This window comes from Podarcis raffonei, chromosome 1 (genome assembly GCF_027172205.1).
Source record: "Podarcis raffonei isolate rPodRaf1 chromosome 1, rPodRaf1.pri, whole genome shotgun sequence".
In the NCBI taxonomy this organism is placed as follows: domain Eukaryota; kingdom Metazoa; phylum Chordata; class Lepidosauria; order Squamata; family Lacertidae; genus Podarcis; species Podarcis raffonei.
This window is the reverse complement of record NC_070602.1, coordinates 58,075,980-58,095,985: the sequence shown is the minus strand read 5'-3', so window position 1 is coordinate 58,095,985 and position 20,006 is coordinate 58,075,980. Positions and strand designations below refer to the sequence as shown.

The 20,006-nt window shown below is 39.4% G+C and overlaps 1 protein-coding gene across 7 annotated transcripts in view; it reads left to right on the top strand.

The window, feature by feature from the left end:
- The window catches only part of PPFIA1 (PTPRF interacting protein alpha 1), a 54,734-nt gene that overhangs the window by 17,429 nt on the left and 17,299 nt on the right, over positions 1-20,006 (top strand). For 5 of the 7 annotated variants that reach the window (XM_053388589.1, XM_053388581.1, XM_053388561.1 and 2 more), the window contains exons 4-20: positions 2,411-2,575; positions 4,437-4,511; positions 5,531-5,632; positions 6,090-6,311; positions 7,055-7,201; positions 8,022-8,156; positions 9,119-9,202; positions 9,793-9,924; positions 11,345-11,407; positions 12,255-12,334; positions 12,464-12,611; positions 13,727-13,950; positions 15,032-15,266; positions 16,707-16,736; positions 17,568-17,719; positions 18,178-18,350; positions 19,576-19,669. In XM_053388589.1, coding sequence (XP_053244564.1) covers positions 2,411-2,575; positions 4,437-4,511; positions 5,531-5,632; positions 6,090-6,311; positions 7,055-7,201; positions 8,022-8,156; positions 9,119-9,202; positions 9,793-9,924; positions 11,345-11,407; positions 12,255-12,334; positions 12,464-12,611; positions 13,727-13,950; positions 15,032-15,266; positions 16,707-16,736; positions 17,568-17,719; positions 18,178-18,350; positions 19,576-19,669 — 2,261 coding nt within the window. The remainder of the gene's footprint in view (positions 1-2,410; positions 2,576-4,436; positions 4,512-5,530; positions 5,633-6,089; positions 6,312-7,054; positions 7,202-8,021; positions 8,157-9,118; positions 9,203-9,792; positions 9,925-11,344; positions 11,408-12,254; positions 12,335-12,463; positions 12,612-13,726; positions 13,951-15,031; positions 15,267-16,706; positions 16,737-17,567; positions 17,720-18,177; positions 18,351-19,575; positions 19,670-20,006) is intronic. The other 2 variants (XM_053388610.1, XM_053388599.1) reach the window with 1 other exon arrangement.

The following is a 20,006-nucleotide window of genomic DNA, read 5'->3' as shown; positions in this document are numbered from 1 at the left end:
GAATGGATAGAACCTTAAGCTATGCTCTTACTTTTCTGAATATGGTGCTTCTGTGTGACATGTATGTTTGGGATGTGCAAGGCTTGAAAAAATGAATGAATGAATGAATAAATAAATAAATAAATAAATAAAATAAATATACAACCATCAAATCAAAATCAGATAAGCCACAGGTTGCACTAATAGGGCAATGTGTATAACAAGTAAGATGTTATATGCAAGCTGTATTGAGCTAAAAATGCTGCAAACCAGGAAGTTAGTAAATGAATTGGAAGTCGAACGGAATCCATTCCGGAAGTCCGTTTGACTTCCAAAACATTCAGAAACCAAGGCTCTGCTTTCAGTTGGCTGCAGGAAGCTCCAGCCAATCGGAAGCTGCGGAAGCCACGTTGGACGTTCGGGTTCCAAAGAACGTTCACAAACCGGAACACTCACTTCCGGGTTTGCGGCATTCGGGAGCCAAAACGTTCGACTCACAAGGCGTTCGGGATCCAAGGTACGACTGTATGAATTTATGCTGGGAAATGTAGTAGAGTGGCTCATGGGTGCATGCCTACTACATGTGTGGGAATGGATATCTTCCTTTTGTACCTACATATTCCACACAGTGAATTTTGGTGTTAATGCAGCAAATATGACTCCTGTGTGATAAAGTATGTATTTCTCCTTACCAGTCAAATGTATTTTTCTGAATGCTGAACTTAAGAGTTTCAGAATGAAATCATAATCATAAATTGCTACCAGGTATGATTTCTTGCCAGTATTGCCCATCGTAAGCTTCGGATATAACATTATTAGCTAAACGTACTGTTTTACTGAGTTCTGGAAATCCCCAGGAGTGCAACCAAAAGCTTGCATGTTTGGACTGGTAGCTCTTGGAGATCTCATCATCTTTACTTCTCCAGGCATAGTTTTGAGAATCAGTTTTTGGTAGTCAGTGCCAGTAGTTGATTACTTGCCATTGAGTCTTTCTAGTTATTCAGGATTAACCCACTTATGTTTCAGTATGGTAATAATAGTATAATTAGAGCATTTGTGATTCAACTATGTAAAGGATTTTTTTTTTAAAGTGTCATTGGATTTCCTTTATAAAGCCAAATGAAATGTATCACTGCTCAAGATCTTAGGAATCATCTTTTGACCTTTTGGGTGATCATCAATTTTGTCATTCTTTATTTCATCAAATTAGGGCAATACCACACCAGCAAATTTAGCAGCAAGACAGAGCCATCTAAAAACACAGTAGCAGTTCCTGTCTATTTGGGGAAATTCCCAGTATTCAGGAGTATATTTGTAAACTAAAAGGGAGTAGGGATAAAAAACCCATATGGCCTAACAGGGAACTATTCTCAGTGGCTTCTGCAACTTCTGTGTGTGTGTGTTTGTTGGTGGGAGGATATAGTATATTGCAGATAAGAGGGAATTGGCCTCTTTGAACCAGGTTGGGGAAGGCAGTCCAGCAACAGCTGAAGGACCATGGGTTAGCCAGTTTTACATGGGAGCTTAAATTCTCATAATGCTGAACTCTGTATCCTTTGTGAAAAACACTGCATAACAATTCTGCTTAATACAATTATAAATGATGCTCAAATTTGCTGTTGTCACTAGTTAAGTAACTTACTGGATCTCAGCTAAAAACACTGCAGGTGATTTATCCTTCTATAGGAGACTTCTGCAATTAACTTGCCATGGATCTGGGACCTCTGCAAGGAGGAAAGCAGCTAGGGAGGGCAGTTCTTAGGAAAGGCTAAGCATTTCAGTGGATTTGAAGTGGTGAGGATATAAGACATGTACAGGTATATTGTGTAGTTTTATCCTTAGTGAGAAGCTTCCCTGGCTATTAAAGGAATCTCTATAAAGGCTGAGATTACAAGAGAGCATTGATATACCGTATTTTTTGCACCATAACACTCACTTTTTTCCTCCTAAAACGTAAGGGGAAATGTCTGTGCGTGTTATGGAGGAAATGCCTACGGGTGGCATGCCTACAGATTTTCCTCCTCTAAAAACTACGTGTGTGTTATGGTCAGGTGCGTGTTATAGAGCGAAAAACACGGTATGTAAAAATAAATTGCTGGCAGATTATTTATCTGACTTGAGGAAAAAAGAAAACTTTTGAAAATGTCTTCCTATTTTTTTTGGTTAGCAAAGTACATGGTTTTTTCCTCAGTTGAATTTGCCATGAAACTTTCTGGGCTACACAATTTTTCAGGCAGTCAAAGTTAAAAGAGATCATTTTTAAGACAAACAGAATTCTGTAACTCATGTGGTCATAAACAATCCATCATTGCGGGTTTGGGGTGCACATTGCATCATGATTTTATTTTCAAACAATAGCATAGCGTTTCTCTTCAGATGCTTAGAATGGAATTCATCTGTCTTCCTCATCTAAATTTTGGTTATTTTTCAGCTGCTGTTAGAGCATTTGGAATGTCTTGTCTCCCGGCATGAGCGATCTCTTAGAATGACTGTAGTAAAGAGACAGGCTCAATCTCCAGCAGGCGTTTCTAGTGAAGTAGAAGTTCTCAAAGCACTAAAATCCCTATTTGAACACCACAAAGCCCTTGATGAAAAGGTAAATGTACTGAGTGCATTGTTTATTATTTGAGAAATATATAATAAATGGTTATGGCAAACTAATTAAGCACATTAGTGTAAAAACAGTCTGTCGTTCAAAATTACTCATGTAAGTAATAAATGCAAGTGGAAAAAATAGCTGGCTGACTTGTAAAACTTGTTTGTCTTGGTAATAACTAGCTTACCTTTGTAAGTTTACCTTGTTATAACTAGCTTTCCTTTCTAAGCAGGTGTCAGCCAGTGAATTGGTTTTCTGAGGCAGTCCCCTTGGTAACACAAACAGAAAAAGTGAAAATAACATTTGCCTTCTACTTTTGTTCAGTTGAAGCTTGATAGCACTGCTGTCTACTCCAAAATATAGATGCCAGGAAAGTGGTGGCAATGTCAAATTGGAGTGCGACAATCTTTTATTATGGTGCCTTCCCAGTCCCTTTTCATCTGTTTAGTTCAACTCTTCGTTCCCCTTTTTGCTTCATTCTGTTTCTTCCTCCCTTTCCCCCGGCTTTTGGTTTGTGCATAGGGGAAGAGACAGGAAATGAAAACACTTTAATGCATTTGGGTGGTGGGTGTGATCTGTGCCACTTTTAAATTGTGACATAGGAAAAAAAAGAAGTGGTAAGAGCAGAGGGGCCAGCTTATCCTAATACTGTTAGACGTATATGCTGTAATGCAAGAGAGAGCTTAGCTTCTTCAAGTCCCCTTCCTGACTTCTTTCCCTTCTGAGGGTTGGGACACCCTTCTGAAAAGGTGGGCTGTGATGTAGGGGGCTGAGGGGGAAGGGGATCACTGAAAACAGTGGGTCGTGAGGGGAGACGGGAGGCAGGGAATTTATCCAGTGTGCTTTTTCTATGGATCCAGTTCAGTATGACTATATGACTGTCCATCAAACATTATGGATAGGCATTGTGAAATTTGAAGTTAAGCAGTTGAAGTCCCAATGACTTCAGAAGAGGCTTATCCTTAACTTTGGTTGAACTGTGCCCTTATTTTCCATTTCATAGAGAACGGTGTTCTGTTCAGTAGCTTCCATCTCTTGCTTTTGGGAAGTTCTGGGCATTTAGCCTTTTGAGTAAGCAATCTTACTCAGATCTTTTGAGTAAGCAGTCTTACTCAAATCAATAAACAAGTTCATTTATTTCAATTAATCTACTCTGAGTGTGACTAACATCAGATGGCACACCTCGTCTTTAAGCAAATATTTCATTAGTAGAAAAGCCATGGACAGTGGCTTTGATTGTAAGGATTGTGAGCAGAAATTTGCTCATGGAGTAAGACTTTTGATGTGTAGGGATTGTAGGTGGGTTGGGTTTTGGAAATGAGAACCTTCTACATGATCAAGATTTACCCTTATGCTTGGGCTTTATTGGATCCAGACCCATAAGGTTTATACAGCGTATTCACAGGTGACATATTGATTAATTGAAACTTTTATATTTTAATTGTTATAACAACCAATCTCTATGCTTGTTTAGTCAAAAAATATGAAATACAATATGATAAAATTAATATATTTAAAATCAATTCATCCTATCTAACCATGATATTGTTACCAGTCCACATTTCTGTAGTATAGCTAATACTATACTCTTAAGCTTGTCTGAGCCAGAGGTTCATTGCCTGCAAATGAAATAGGAGTTCTGAATGTATATTGGCTCCATATTGATTTTGCATAAGCTGCTTATTGTTTGGCATTCCATTGATATTGGAAGAAATGTTTCGGTTGTTACTTCATTGTTTTTAAGAATTTAAAGATAATGTTCATTGCCAAAAATAAATATATAACTGCATGTAAATCAAAACTTCTGCACAGTTTAGTTTTGGAATTGCTTGTGTTCACACCTTGGCTCTATCTTTTTTAGGTAAGGGAAAGATTACGAGTAGCACTTGAAAGATGTAGCTTGTTGGAGGAAGAACTGGGTACTACACACAAGGAGGTAGGTCATTTCCTTAAAACAAAAACTCATCTTGTCAGCTCTGAAGGAGCTGTTGACTTTTTGAGGGGCCCAAAGAACTATGACTGAAAGGAAAGGCTTAGAATCAGTGAAATGCTCCCATTGCATCTCTTGGTCCTGCTGCGAATTCTAAACACTGATTCAAATATTTGTGAAGCAGTGTGTCTTCATTCACTTTATTATTTGTGTACCGCTTTCTGACAACTCCCCCCTCAAACTCAAAGCAGCTTACAACAAAGAAACGGATGCATTTCAAACACACACACCCAAATCATAGCATAGGAAAACTATAGCATAGTAACAATTTCACAATACACAGCAAAACAAAAATATAATGACATACCCAGAAACACATTCCTATACTATAAATATATAACAAGATTACTTAAACAACATGCAGCATTCATACAAAAATAACAAGGGAGTTTCACCTTAGTCCTAGAAATTGCCCTCCCTTGATGTTGCTCATAGTCCCTCTCCTGCAGCAGCTTCTTTGAAGGCTTCCCAAGGGCAAAGGGTGGGGTAGCTAGAAACACCCCTCCCTGTCTTCTGCAGGATAGGGACTTTGTGCAGCTTGGTGATGTTGGGAATACATTTTCCATGGAGTCTTCTCTCTAAATGCAATCTTTTCAGCTGTGGACATGTCACTGCAAGGTTTCAGTCAGTCCTAAGAGCCAATTCACCCAACTCCATTCACTTATTAAGTAAATGGCAGTCAAAGATCATTTGTTTTGCAGAAGGTTTCCTGTCTGACAGTTGAGTACTCCTCAAAGGCAAGCTTACCATTTGACAAATTATTTAGAGGAAATATAATCTATTTAGATTATAGAAATCAGTCCCAGTTCTGCTTTAAAATTGAGGGTGGTAGTATATCTGTTGCCTATTCATTCATAAATGCAGAATTTTCATCTTTGCAAATGTTGTTAACTGCTCCTTTTTAAATTTCTGAATTAATATCCTTTATTAACATAACTGAAACAATACTTTAATTTCATTTTCAGTTAATGATTTTGAAAGAACAGAACAATCAGAAAAGAACTCAAGCTGATGGGATGCCTGATGTTAATCATGATCAGGAGAATGCACCTAGCACTAATGGGAAGGTAGGTGGAAACCTTGGTTTTGTAGGCCCTGTTCACTCTTCATTTCTGGGGAAATAAATCTTAAACACAGTGTGGGTCTCAGGTGCACCTACACCAGCATCTCATTCCGATGAGAAAGTAGTGAGTGAAAGCAGCTTTATACAAACATCACTTAAATGTGTTATCTCTGTCATCTCCTGATCAAACACTCCAAATCTTTTCAGGTAATGGGTTTGTGGTACAGAAAACACCATTTTTAAATAAACATGGGTTCAGTTTGATTTACTCATTGTTTCTTGAATCTCTGGCAATGAGACTAGAGACTCATCCTTTTGAATCTTTTCCTCCTAGGAAATAGTAAATGAGCAGACCTTAATCATGCCTGAAATATGATAGCTTTAACTTGAAAAATTATGGTAGTATGTAGTACATCATATTGTACTGGTCTTCTAAAAATAATAATTTTATTTCCAAATAGAGATCTTCCAATGGCTCTCTAAGTCATGATGAAGACCTTGCTAAAGTAATAGAACTTCAAGATGTCATAGAGATGCAAACTAAAGAGCAGGCTCAAATGAAAGAACGTATAACGGCCCTTTCTAACAGAGTAGCAGAACTGGAAGAAGATCTTGATACTGCTAGGAAAGATCTAATAAAATCTGAAGAAATGAACACAAAGTTGCAAAGAGATGTAAGAGAGGTAAGGAAATGTCAGTTTAAAATGTTTTGTTTGTGACTTAACGGAAGGATTGAGCAAACATGTTTTAATAAACTCTCAAGTGGAATTTTTAAACTTGTGTTTGTAGTTGGCTGTATGAACTTCTGCTCAAAAATTCTCTTTTTTCTGGGTTTTACATGCAGTGTGAATCTTGATTTGGCAGCCATATAAATTAATGTTCTGATCGGGGGGAAATCCAAGTCTGTTTTTATTAACTTCTGCATAGGCTGGCACCTGATTAATATGATTACTGGTGGATCTTGAAAAGATGAGCACCTCCTATTAAAAGGGCTAAAGTAACCACATCACTTACTTTGGTATTGAGTATATACATAGACTAGGGATTCAAAGAACTGTTTAGGCTTAAAGCTTACAATTACGCCTGTAAATCTTGACTGTTTTGCTTGGAACAACCTACAATTATTCCTTATCACAACTTCTTTTGAAGCACTCCTCATTTTCCAAAGCATATTATCATAGATTGGAAACTTTTGCAAATCTTGATCCTGAACTTGTTAAGATCAGTAAGAATTGGCAACTTGCATAGTGTCAAGACCCACGAAGTAAAAGAAAGGTGCAATTATTTCAAAGGATCTTTTGATCACTCTTATATTTCCATGCCTGATTTCTCAAGACAGTCTTTTAAACACACTTAATGAAGAGAAACTATTTAACACTTAGGGACTATGTATTTCCTTAATCTCCTTACATTTTTTACAACTTAGGCAATGGCTCAAAAGGAAGATATGGAAGAGCGAATCACAACCCTTGAAAAACGCTACCTCGCTGCACAACGTGAAGCTACATCCGTGCATGACCTCAATGATAAACTTGAAAACGAAATTGCTAATAAAGATTCTCTGCACCGACAGGTAGAAACTGTTAATTATAGTAATAAAGCAAAACTTTATCGAGCTGTGATAGCTCTCCATAATCTGCTTAACATACTTGATATGAGAAATATGAAAGAGAACTTTGCAGCAGCGCAGGTAGAATGCCATGCATTCACAAAGAATTAAATAACTGGTTTTATGCAACAGTTGTGTGAGAACAAGGCCACTTGTGCAATTGAGCTTTCCCACCATCTGCTCCCCCCAAAAACTGCTTCTGGGGTGGGGTTCCTCAGGAAAAAAAGGGTTGGGGGACAACAGCAGGAAGAAATAATCTAAGAAAATTTGCCAGCCTTGCACTTCAGTAAGTGACTTGCACAATAGGTAAAAATATTCAGTTTGCTGGTGATATAACTAGTTAGTCTATATGTTTTGTATATATCTAACTATAACCAGAAAAATGCCTTGTATACTGTACAGATGGCCATGGGTAAACTCAACAGAGCATGATATTAGGAGCTTATTTTTTATTTTAAAAATTGTATCCTGTTGTTTACAGTAGCATTCCATCCTTTGTTCTTTTTGTAGTGTACTGTATGTTGGAATTTTGAATTTCTGTTTGAAACGAGTATACCATGTTCATATGTTGCTCGTGAAAATTATCTGCATACGTGAGCAATGTTGTGTGCGAGACAACTTCCATGATCTTGGAAGCTAATAAAAACTATTCCCTACGATTTCACACAATTTTTCTCACAACATGACTGTTCAATACCAATAAAAAGAGCTTTTGAAAGTAACATTTGGAAAAATATATGGAGCATTAGTTATAAGTAAATTAATGGTGTTCTTGCCTTGCTAGAGTGAAGATAAGAACAGGCAGTTACAGGAGCGACTGGAACTAGCTGAGCAAAAATTACAGCAGACTCTCAGAAAAGCAGAGACTCTGCCAGAGGTGGAGGCTGAACTGGCTCAGAGAGTTGCAGCACTTACAAAGGTAGGGCTGTGAGACTTTGTACTGTGAAACACTGTGTCTTCAGCGGAAACAATTTGTTTTTAGTAATTTAGTTCTAATCCCACCCTTCACCCCCAGCTGGGTTAACAAAATAGCTTGACATATTGCTTTATATTTATATGATTTCTTAGTTCTGTAACATAAAACAATTCATGTTTTTATAGTTTGGAGGTTGCTTGAGCAACTCTTGTGTCAGCTGTAGGTGTTGCATTATAAAGTCCTTCTGCATTTCCTGGTGGAGTAAACTACCGTATTTTTTGCTCTATAAGACTCAATTTTCCCCTCCTAAAAAGTAAGGGGAAATGTGTGTGCATCTTATGGTGTGGATTCAGGCTGTGTAACTATCCCAGAAGCCAGAACAGGAAGAGGGATTGCTGCTTTCGCTGCACAGCGATCCCTCTTGCTGTTCTGGCTTCTGAGATTCAGAATTTTTTTTTTTTCTTGTTTTCCTCCTCCAAAAACTAGGTGCGTCTTATGGTCTGGTGCGTCTTATAGTGTGAAAAATACGGTATATCCGTAAGCAATGTTATGCCCAGTATTTACAAATGGATTATTGGCTGCCTTTTATAGTCTTCATGCTGTTGTTGTTGTTGTTGTTGTTACTGTTGCTGTTGTTACCACCTTTCCTGTTCCTTATTGTCTTTTGTTACGTGACATTTGCCTCCTGGGAATTCTGCAGCTAATATTGCTAAACAGTTTGAACATAATCCAAGCTAAGGAAGGCCAAATTTGTACAAGTGATGCTAACCCTTATTTCTGCATGCATGGTTTTTTAAAAACCATTAAAATGAAAGGTAGTAGGGAAGAAACAGTGTTCAATGTATTTTATTCCATTGCAGTGTGTGAACAGAAATAGCAGTCTGCATAAATCACAAAATTCTCATTTGCTAATAGTTTTTCTGGGTGAATTTTCAAATTTTAATTAGCAGTATGATTTATAATAGGCTGAAGAAAGACATGGTAACATTGAAGAACGATTGAGGCAGATGGAAGCCCAGCTAGAGGAGAAAAACCAGGAATTGCTAAGGGTATGTTAAAGCAGTGATGACTACCATCTCCCCTCACCCTACTTTCAAACTTGAAAAAAAAATCAGGTTAGCAATGCAAAGTGTAGGCTTATATTCCTCATAAAGTGAACTGAATGGGCAAGCTTTTATCTTAACTGGATACTTGAAGTACCTGCATGGGCCTTGGATGTTCAATAGCACTGGTGGGTGAATTGGCTTCTTAGAACAATGTCAGCTCCTATAACTAAATTTTTAAATAACTAATTAGAGAACATGTTTAGTGAAAGGACCTCTTGTACAGCTGCTGTCAAAATTATCAGTGGCTAAAAGTTCTGGAAGCTATCATAATAAATATTCTTCAGAATCACATTGCTATTTTTTTAGGGCAGGCTCAGGCTTGAATCTGGAAAAGCAAATATATATTATGCTATAAATTAGAGCATCATGAAAAATATGTATAGCACAATAACTTTGGGACCTTCACTATTTCTACAAATTAGAGACAGAAAAAAGAGTTGGCTTATGTGATTTTTGCTTTTGGATGTGTACAAATGCTCATAAACTCACTTTGTTTCTTATTATGCCCTTTTCCCGCACATCCCAAAATCTAGGCTCGACAAAGAGAGAAAATGAATGAAGAGCATAATAAACGTTTATCTGATACCGTTGATAAACTTTTGTCTGAATCCAATGAGAGACTTCAGCTTCACCTTAAAGAAAGAATGGCTGCCCTGGAAGATAAAGTAATTGTGAATGTTATGAATGTTGCTGGAAATGCAACAGCAGCTTCAGTTGTAGTTTACCAATTTATTGATGGATATTTAGCCTGCTGTTTATGGCAAGACAGAGAGCCAGCGAAAGAACTATATAAACCATGGGGATATCTAGTGCACAGCTGTGGTAACACTACTACTTTGTTATGGGCAGAGAAACTTCTCCTAGGAGTATACCTTTTGTGTTAAGTGTGTTAAAACAGTGGTGTGAGGTTCCTGCTCTGCAATCTGCTGCTCTTTTTACAGCTTTGGCTACTTGTAGGTAGATGGCTCTTTAGATGGATGATGGATAGATCTTTTGTTAAGCGTATTTTATTATACACCACCCTGGAAACAGGTGATAAAGAACTATATGTAGTTCTCTTATATTAATGTTTATCTTATTTAAGGAGAGTGTACAAGAGCTCATGTATCTTAAATTGAGCCAAAGAGGCAAACAAGTAGAGTTAAACAAGCAGGTGCTCACATCTATAACTTTTTGATAGTACCGTATTTTTTGCCCTAGGGGGAAAAAAGGGGAAATCTGGGTGCGTCCTATGGGGCGAATGCAGGCTTCAGGAAGACATCTGCAGCCTAGGCAGCCCTGCAGGAGTTCCTGCAGGGTTGTCTAGGCTGCGGATAGCAGCTTGCTTCCCAGAGCGCCAGGCACACTGAAAGCAGAGCGCCCGGCGCTTCGGGAACACATCCGCAGCCTAGGCAACCCTGCGGGAGGTCCCGCAGGGCTGTCCCCTGCTTCCCGCAGCGCCGGGTGCGCTGAAAGCAGAGCGCCCGGCGCTTAGGGAACACATCCGCAGCCTAGGCAACCCTGCGGGAGTTCCCACAGGGCTGTCTAGGCTGCGGATAGCAGCCTGTCGCCCGGCGTGAGGGGCGCCCTGAAGCAGAGCGTCCCTCGTGCCGGGCAGACATCCGCAGCATGGGGAGCCCTGCAGGAGTTCTCCGCAGGGCTCCCCACGCTGCGGATAACAGCCTGCCGCCCGGCGCGCGGGGCACCCTGAAGCAGAGCGCCCTTCGCGCCGGACAGACATCCGCAGCGTGGGGAGCCCTGCAGGAGTTCCCCGCAGGGCTCCCCACGCTGCGGATAGCAGCCTGCCGCCCGGGGCACCCTGAAGCAGAGCGCCCCGCGCCGGGCAGACATTGGCCAGCCCCACAAGCTCGGGGGACAGCAGGGAGGCGCAGCGCCGCCATCCTGCTGTTCCTCGACCTGGTTCGGTTTCCCCGACCTGGTTTTGGGGGGGGGGGAAATAAAGGAAAACTTTTTTTCCTTTATTTCTCCCCCCAAAAAACTAGGTGCGTCCTATGGGACGAAAAATACGGTATTTAAAAACTTTAAAATGCTAAGTATTGCAAAGGGTCACATTCTAAAGTCCTAATGAACTTGATTTTGTTCCAGAATGCTCTTGTTCGTGAAGTTGAAAATGCTAAGAAACACGTTGAAGAGCTTCAAAATGAAAAGGTATTGACTGAAAATGAAATGCATTACTTTATAGCATGGTTGTAAAGCAGTGAAACAAAATTAGGCATGAGAAAAAGAATAAATTACCACAACTGTTAAATAAAATGCCTGCTTCAAAGTTGATTGTACCACAGATCATGCTGCAACAGCCCAAGGATCACTAATGCCCGGAAAGCATACATCTGTAATGGAGTCATTTTTTGTTTAGACATTCCCAGAAACTTGCTGGGGTTTTTTCTCTTCACAGTAGGGGTGGCTAACTTCCAGTTTGGGGCCTAATTACACCTCCCCCATGTAATTCTTTCTGCCCCCCCCATCCCACTGATGCTGGTGGAGGTAGCAAAAAGAAAAAAATGTAGTAGACGCAGTACTAATGTTGACATATTGCCCCTTCTACAGTCATAAGATTGATCATTTGACTGAAGAGGGGTCTATAACCCCCTTCAGATAATCTGCATGGATTATTTGAGGAGGGGGAGTTGTGCATGTGAGAGCCTGGGGTGGGTATACATACCATTGGCATGTGGTTCACTGGACGGTTGGCCCAAAGGTAAATGTGGCTCTTGAGCCAAAGCTGGTTAGCCATCCCAGCTGTTGGGGTGCGGGGAGGAATAGACCCAGTCCCCTGTCCTTTGAAATATCATAGTTATTCAGAGCCATTCTAGAAATAATAAGTAAGTGAGGGATAGTTGACTAAAATGATTTTTGAAAAAACTTTTCATTGAGATGGGCCTTGGACATTAGAAATTCAAAACAATACTAATCTTATGAACCAATGTATGTGATTTATGTTTTGAAAAGAAATATATAACGGTAAAAGGAATTTATTACTTACTTTTCTTTTCAGGATCAACTGGTACTAAACATTGAAGCAATGAGGTCTGAAAATGACCAGATGAGGATCAGGGGCCCTTCCCTTCATCATAGGTATAAGTAACAACAAATATGCTTTTCTTCATTATAAAGTATTGCTAGATGAATGCCTACGTCTAAATTACTGACATTTGAGAGAGTGTCTCTTATTAATGCAAAGTATGGTATCTGCTCTGGTTTCAGTCGACCACATCTGGGTAGTGTGCCAGATTTCAGATATCCACTGGCACCTTCAGCCATAGCTGACAATCAAACAGATTCTTATAGCACCTCAGTGTTAAGACGTCCACAAAAAGGACGTTTGGCAGCTCTGCGAGATGAACCTTCAAAGGTATGAACTTTTTGTTAAAGCACTCTTACAATAGCATGTTTTAACACACAGTTTTTCATCTCAAAGCTATAAGAAGCCTATTGAAATGATATGTATATATACAAAATAAGGTCCATATTAAAACAAGTTTGAAGATGTTCTTGACTATCAAAGACTTGAGGGTGGATCAAAAGTACTACTTGCAAAATTTGACTTAAAACTCTGTGACTTTTTGATCCAGCAGAGGCTTTCATGAATGGAAGGGAAAGGGAGGGTGACGGATAGGTTTCTTTTGCAATTTCCCCTTTCTTATGCAGCCCTCCCGTGCTGTTCTGGACAGTCCTCCCAAACCCCACCCTGGTGGGGCAGAGGGAAAGAGGAATAAGAAAATAAAATAAAATAGTCTCATTCTCCCTTGTTCACAGAAGCCTCTGTCCATGAACAGAATAACAGGGTAGCGCAAACAAAAATGGGTGGTACTATGAAAAGAAGCAAAAAGCATCCTGAAGGAAAAAAGAAAATGATTTATTACTTAACTCATTTGGACCCCTCTGGACCAAGGAAACTCAGATATGTAGAAGTTGAAGGAACAGAGTGGTCTGATCATTTTCATTTTTCCTACCAGCTAAAGCTGTGCACCTAGTTCCAAATGCTGGATTTGAATTATTTGTGTGAAGTAATAAATAGATGGTATTGCTGCTTTGACACCCTGAGTTAATTGTGGGAAGCTGGATTACTGAATTTTGGATGTCCTTCCCCCACTGCTGATTACTGTTAGGCAGTAGAATGAGGTCATGACAAAAACAAAATTCTCTTCTAAAAAACTGAAGTTTCCAAAGCTACTGAAGAAACTTAAGTAATGGAATTATCTTTTGTTTCACTTACATAATGTTGCATTTATGTACTAGATCTTGATTTTTTATAATCTATATATCTTACTCGATAGAAATAATAATGACTATGAACATGATATTACAATTATTGTTTTGGTTTTATTGCATTCTAAATATTGCTGCCTTGATGGATTACTGCAGCATGTAAGTTAAGTCTTAGTGATTTTATCTGTCTGTCTATCTTATCTATATGTTAACTGAAAGAAATTTGCAATTAAAACTCAGATCACATATATTAAACAGGTTCAGACTCTTAATGAGCAAGACTGGGAGCGTGCGCAACAAGCAAGTGTGTTGGCAAATGTTGCACAAGCCTTTGAGAGCGATGTTGATATCTCAGACGGTGAGGATGACAGAGAAACAATATTCAGCTCAGTCGACATCTTGTCACCTAGTGGTCAGGCAGATGCCCAGACTTTAGCCATGATGCTTCAGGAACAGTTGGATGCCATCAACAATGAAATTAGGTACAGTATACATTTGTATCATTAACTTAAATTTCCACTATTTGATGTGAGAATGTACGTCTAGTTTGTTTACTCTCATTTCTTTTCGTTCACATAAGTTATAGCAATAGTTGTGTTTAATTTACCCAGTGCTCTTCATTTGTATGGATATAGATATGATTTTTCTACATTGTCAGTTTGCCAGAGTTCTTGAAAAATTAACTCAATGTGATTATTTCTAACTGCTGTGGTAGTAGCATGGCTTCTCCAAACAGCATGAATCTTTACTTTTTCTTAATGAAGGACCATGTCTGTGAACACAGAGCAAAAATTTAAGATCTGCTGTATTTGGTTATTTTGTGAGTGTTGAATCATTTGCCTTAAAGACAAGCAGCAAATTATTTTTCATGAAAAAGAGCTTTAAGTAAATTTAATGTCCCTACCTAGCTTTAATAGTAGCTGCCACTCTTGAAGAATTCCGCCCCCCCAAAGGGATATATATGCAGAGAACAGTGTAGGAGTTAGTACAGAGGCTGCAGGCTGGGGGCAAAATGCAAAAATAGCCTCACAATCTTATTTCCTCACAGAAGTCTCTGTTAGATCAAATACTGCATATATCCATGAAGGGACAGTGTGGGATGCAGTCCCAAATGAGTACCTCTTCAGTAGAATTCCAGTAGTAATACTGTACCTTTCATGAGGACTTGTAAAGAAGTACAGTGGAACCTTTGTTCTCAAACTTAATGATTTCCGGAAGTCCATTCGACTCCTGCAACCGTTCGAAATCCAAGGTGCGGCTTCCAATTGGCTGCAGGAGCTTCCTGCACTCAAGCGGAAGCTGTGTCGGACATTCGGCTTCCAAAAACCGTTTGAAAACCGGAACACTTCCAGGTTATCACCGTTTGGGAGCTGATTTGTTTGTCAACTAAGCCGTTCAAGAACCTTAAACTGTACCCTTAAACAGCTTATCATAACTTCAGTTATTGATGAAAATAGCAAAAGTTAATTGATGGCAGTGAAGCTTTGATAACATTGGATAAAATGTGCGTCTTTTGTGGCAGATACATTGCATAAAGGAATTGCATTCTTTCTTTCTTTTTAGACTGATACAAGAAGAAAAGGAAAACACTGAGCAGCGAGCAGAGGAAATTGAAAGCCGTGTTGGTAGTGGGAGTTTAGAGAATCTTGGCCGATTTCGGTCCTTGAGCTCTCTTCCTCCTCCCTTTCCTGGTGGCTCCCTTTCTGGCTCCTCTCCACCTGGCAGTGGTCGTTCCACCCCGCGACGAATGCCACATAGTCCTGCTCGAGAAGTGGACAGACTAGGCATCATGACGCTAGTAAGTGTCTCTGTTTTCCTCCACACACCCCAGGGGGGAATCCCTATGATTAGCTCTTGCGTTGCTCCCCATTTTTCTGTATGTCTTGTATTCTTGTGTTTGCATACAGGTCACCTTTATCAGGAATTTCAGACTGCTTGCATGTAGCATGCAGCCACCTAACCCCCCCATCAGAAGTTGTCTAGTTCAACTTTGACACCTCCCCTACACGCACACTTAATTTGGGACGGAATGTTGGAAACTTACCCTGAATGTTAAACATGAGTTAAGTCCCTGGGAGGTGTACAAGGATACATCCTTCTAGGTAGAGATAAAAGTTACAGGTAAAGGACCTCTGGACAGTTAAGTCCAGCCAAAGGCGACTATAGGGTGCAGCGCTCATCGAGGGAGCTGGCGTTTGTCCACAAACAGCTTTCCTGGTCATGTGGCAATGACTAAACTGCTTCTGGTGCAATGGAACACGATGAAGAGTGCCAGAGTACATAGAAATGCTATTTACCTGCTTATCTACTTGCACTGGTGTGCTTTCAAACTGCTAGGTTGGCAGGTGCTGGGTCAGAGCAATGAGAGCTCACCTCATTGCACGGAGTCAAACTGCCAACCTTCCGATCAGCAAGCCCAAGAGGTTCAGTGGTTTAGACCACAGCACCACCCACTCTAGGTATAGAGTTGCAACTAATCACATTTACACTGCACTCCACTCTTACCTGGCTTTTCCATCCCTCTTGGCTTCCCTCCAAGGTCTCTAGTCCAGGGCCTTGGGTACTCTTTTTTTTCTTGCTTGTGCTGTTCCTTTTCCTTAATTCTACAATGCACTTTGCTCAGCTTTGACATGAAAGGTTCAGCAAGGGGAGGGGATTGTGATTCCCATTTCCTACCTTTCAAGCAGGAGAAATGAGAATTTACTTGGTCATCTCCAAGGGACTCAGCTCGAAACCAATGTTTATGGAAGGCTTCCAACATTTTGGTCCGTGGTAGAAGAAGCAGAAAGAGCACTCTACTTCTGTCCTTTATTTTTGTGGCTTTTAGAAAATTAGTTAAAAATAATCCCTCATGTAAAAAAAAAAGTCATTTATAGCAATGCTTAACTAGCGTTAAGAATCCAATTTTTGAAACTGACGTGTGATACTGCAGCAACGATACATGAAGGTAATTTACACTCCAGAGTGATCCCTTACTTATGGTTAAGGTATTCCCCCCATTATGTCTGCATCAATCTTAAATGCTGCTTTCCAGGGTTATGCTTAAATGTTTTCAGTATAGAGAAGTCGTCTGTTTGAGCAGTGGTTTCATGAGTAGATTAAATAGAGCAGATGGCTTGTCTTCTCCCGGAGAATGTTTTATAACTGCGAAAATCATCCCATGTGTTCATGCTTTCTAGTTTGAATAATCAAAATACCTGCTTTATCTTAATTTCTCTTCTTTGCATGCTTCTGTCAGCCTAGTGATTTAAGGAAACATCATAGAAAGGTAAATCTTCAGCCATTAATCTCTGTGGAATCTTGAACAATAAAGTCTAGTATAATTAAACTGTATTTTTAAAATGTAAAGGGTTTTTCATCAGCATGACCAGAACAAAGAGTTCTCCATACATACCTCCACTGCTCTCTTGCTTGCCAGGTGTGCTCATCTCCCTATACTATTTCTGTGGTAGCACTTTGCTATTAAGGGAAGGTGGGGGACAAATAAGGATATATGAAATCTACACACCTGCCATTTAGAATGTCTTCCCTTCCAGTTGAAGAGCTATGTTTGCATTGTGTGTAGTAGGTATTCCTTGTGTATTTTCTCCATGGCTGATTAATCCCCTTACAAACCCTGCAGCGGTAGAACAGATATTAGAACAGGTAGAAGTTCAGTCCTATTCTGCACTTCAGGTTTCTACCAAAGCAAAGTGGGAAGGAACCTGAGCCATGCCAGAAAATAGTACATGCATACCATCAGAACTTGGAACAGATGCTCAAAGCATGTCCATGGAGAAGAAAAATCTGTTTAAATACCCCTCTGAATTCTGGGCATTGACTTCAGAATTAGTCTCAGATTCCACCAAAGTCTATTTCAAATGCTTATAACTGCAAGAAATATGAGTTCTGTGCAAACTGGCAGACCCTAGATAATACACGAACTTGGTTTGGTTAGAACAAAATATTGTATCATTGCATACAATTTTTCTTTGTTGAAACGGAAGCATATAGATGTAACAGCTGTTGAAATTATAAAATCTATAACACCGAAGAATCTTTACTGTGAGTACTCTGCCTCTTAGAGATGAAGTAATACTTAAATTGTGTTTGTTTGCAGTCTCCAGTTTCAAGAGAAGAAGTTAGAGATGACAAGGCTACAATAAAATGTGAGACCTCACCACCCTCTTCACCTCGATCTCTGCATTTAGATAGAACCTATAAGGGTGCCTTGCATACAGTGAGCCATGAAGATTTAAGAGATCTAAGAAAGTAAGTTTTGTTTAAATAGAATGTAGCTAAACTGAAGACTGTCATCCTATGTTTTGTTTTGTTGCGTAACATAAAATCAGTATATGATACTGGCTTTTTGGAGTCCTTGGATGCAAACTCCTAGCTTCAGGATTTCTCATTGACTGCCAACAGCTCATACTGTGTGTTTCCTCAACTTCCCCTTTCTCCTCCTTGGCTCCCTTTCTCCTCAGACTTCTACTTCCATTGTTTGCTATTTAGTTAGTTATTTACAGAATTTTATACCAGCTATTACTGTTTTTGGGTGGTGTACAATTGAAACAGAACAAAACAGAAAATATAATACAAACAGAAAATCCCGAAGACACTTTCACAGAAATACTTGTGTGGACAGACTAATTTCCTCAGCACTGTGTTGAATATAACCCAAAATGTGTATAGTGCATATTTTTATAGACTTAACTGTATCTGCTCTACAGTTCCACAGGTTCTCAAGATGGACAAGTAAGCAATCCCAGCAGCAGTAATAGTAGCCAAGATTCCCTTCACAAAGCCCCTAAAAAGAAGGGGATAAAATCCTCAATCGGGCGCCTATTTGGTAAGAAAGAAAAGGGTCGACCTGGACAGATCAGCAAAGAGAGCGGAGGACAAGGTTGGTGCATTATTGTACCTAGAACAGAAGGCACAGCAATTCTTAGGCTAATTGTTGTATAGGGTATAAGGTAAAGAAGTCCTAGCTGTGTGGTATGCAGATTACACCTACCTATGCTAGTATAGGCATAAGTGGAAGTTGATGTCCTTGGCTATGCAGATGACTGTCTCAGCAGAAATCCAGAATGAAAGGTATTAGATCTGAGGCAAATAACTGTGATTCTTCCAGAGCTGACCTTAGTAAGCATTTTATATTTATTTGATTGCTGTTCAAAATACTACTTGTGCTGCTTATCACGTAAGCACCATTGTCTTGCACCTCACTGCCATGAGACCCCAAAGCAGTGACCAAGCAGTCCCTGGCCTTTGCCTACCCATCTGGGTCAATTCACAGCATCCACCACTGAGTATGTCAAGGAAGCTAGGGGTGGGCTCTTAAGTAGATGGATGGATTTATTTAGAAATATTTCCAAGTGGTATATAAGTAGTATAAATCAACATAAACGCTAAAGATGTGGAAAAGCAGATCGATATAAAAATCCAATGATACAGGGTCCAATTTTACATATCAAGGAAAGTCCTTTTGTTCAATTGTTATGTGGCTTTGAAATCATCAGATAAAGCAGCTGCAGGAAATTGATAGCTACAGGAAATGTAGGTGTATCAGTTTCTACTACAATCATAATATTTTATTTATTACTACTGTGTTTATATCCCACCTTTTCTCTAAGGAGCTCAGGGTGTCTCCATTTTATATTGATGTTCACTGTTCATTGTCTCTTGGTAAACAAAGGTTTAGTGGCTTTTGAACTATACAGTTGGAACTTGAGAGTCACTTCCATAAAGGAAAGAGTTCTTTTTGCTCATAGGACCAACTGTGATCCACTGGAAGTTCCCTGCTGGAGAAAGGGTCCCCATCCACTAATTCCCTCTTCATCCCTCATCACTGCCTCTTATTCTGCTCTGGAGAGCCCTCCAGTTCTCCAGAGCAAATTTTCAGGGGGAAGGACAAATGGGCAAAAATTGCCTGCCTCCCTCTGTCTCCTCTAACGCAAATGTAACTGCTGTGTTTTAATTCTGGAACCTGCCCAATGTATGTATAACATTTTACACTGTTGTACTGCAAACAAACTTGTATGTTGGAAATAAACACAAATGACATTCATTACTGTAATTCTGCTGCGTGCTAAAGTTAAGTACATGACAGGTTTTTTTCATTCTTGCAGTTAGTGTAATGGAAGCAGACAGTTCAACTCAGGATGGCTTGGGACTTGGAAAATTGGGAGGACAAGCAGAAAAAAATAGAAAATTGCAAAAAAAGTAAGTTTTAACTTCTCAATTCTGATATCTAAACAGTGAATGTTCTGCAAACTGTTGCTTCAAGTTAGAATTGAATTTTCCTGTTACCAAAAATCTCAAGATATCAAGAAAATGGATATAAAACTATGACAAAAAATCAGGTTTATCTTAAGAAATGTCTGCTGTTTTCCTTTAAATTATGCAGCTTTACTGAACCTTTAAGAATAGCTAGAGTGAAAGATGGCTATACTGGATTGTATACTGGATTGTATACTGTTTCCTGTTCATTTTATCACTATTATTATATGACGCATTGGGAACTGAGAAACAGCTGTAAGTTGAAATAATAATATAAATA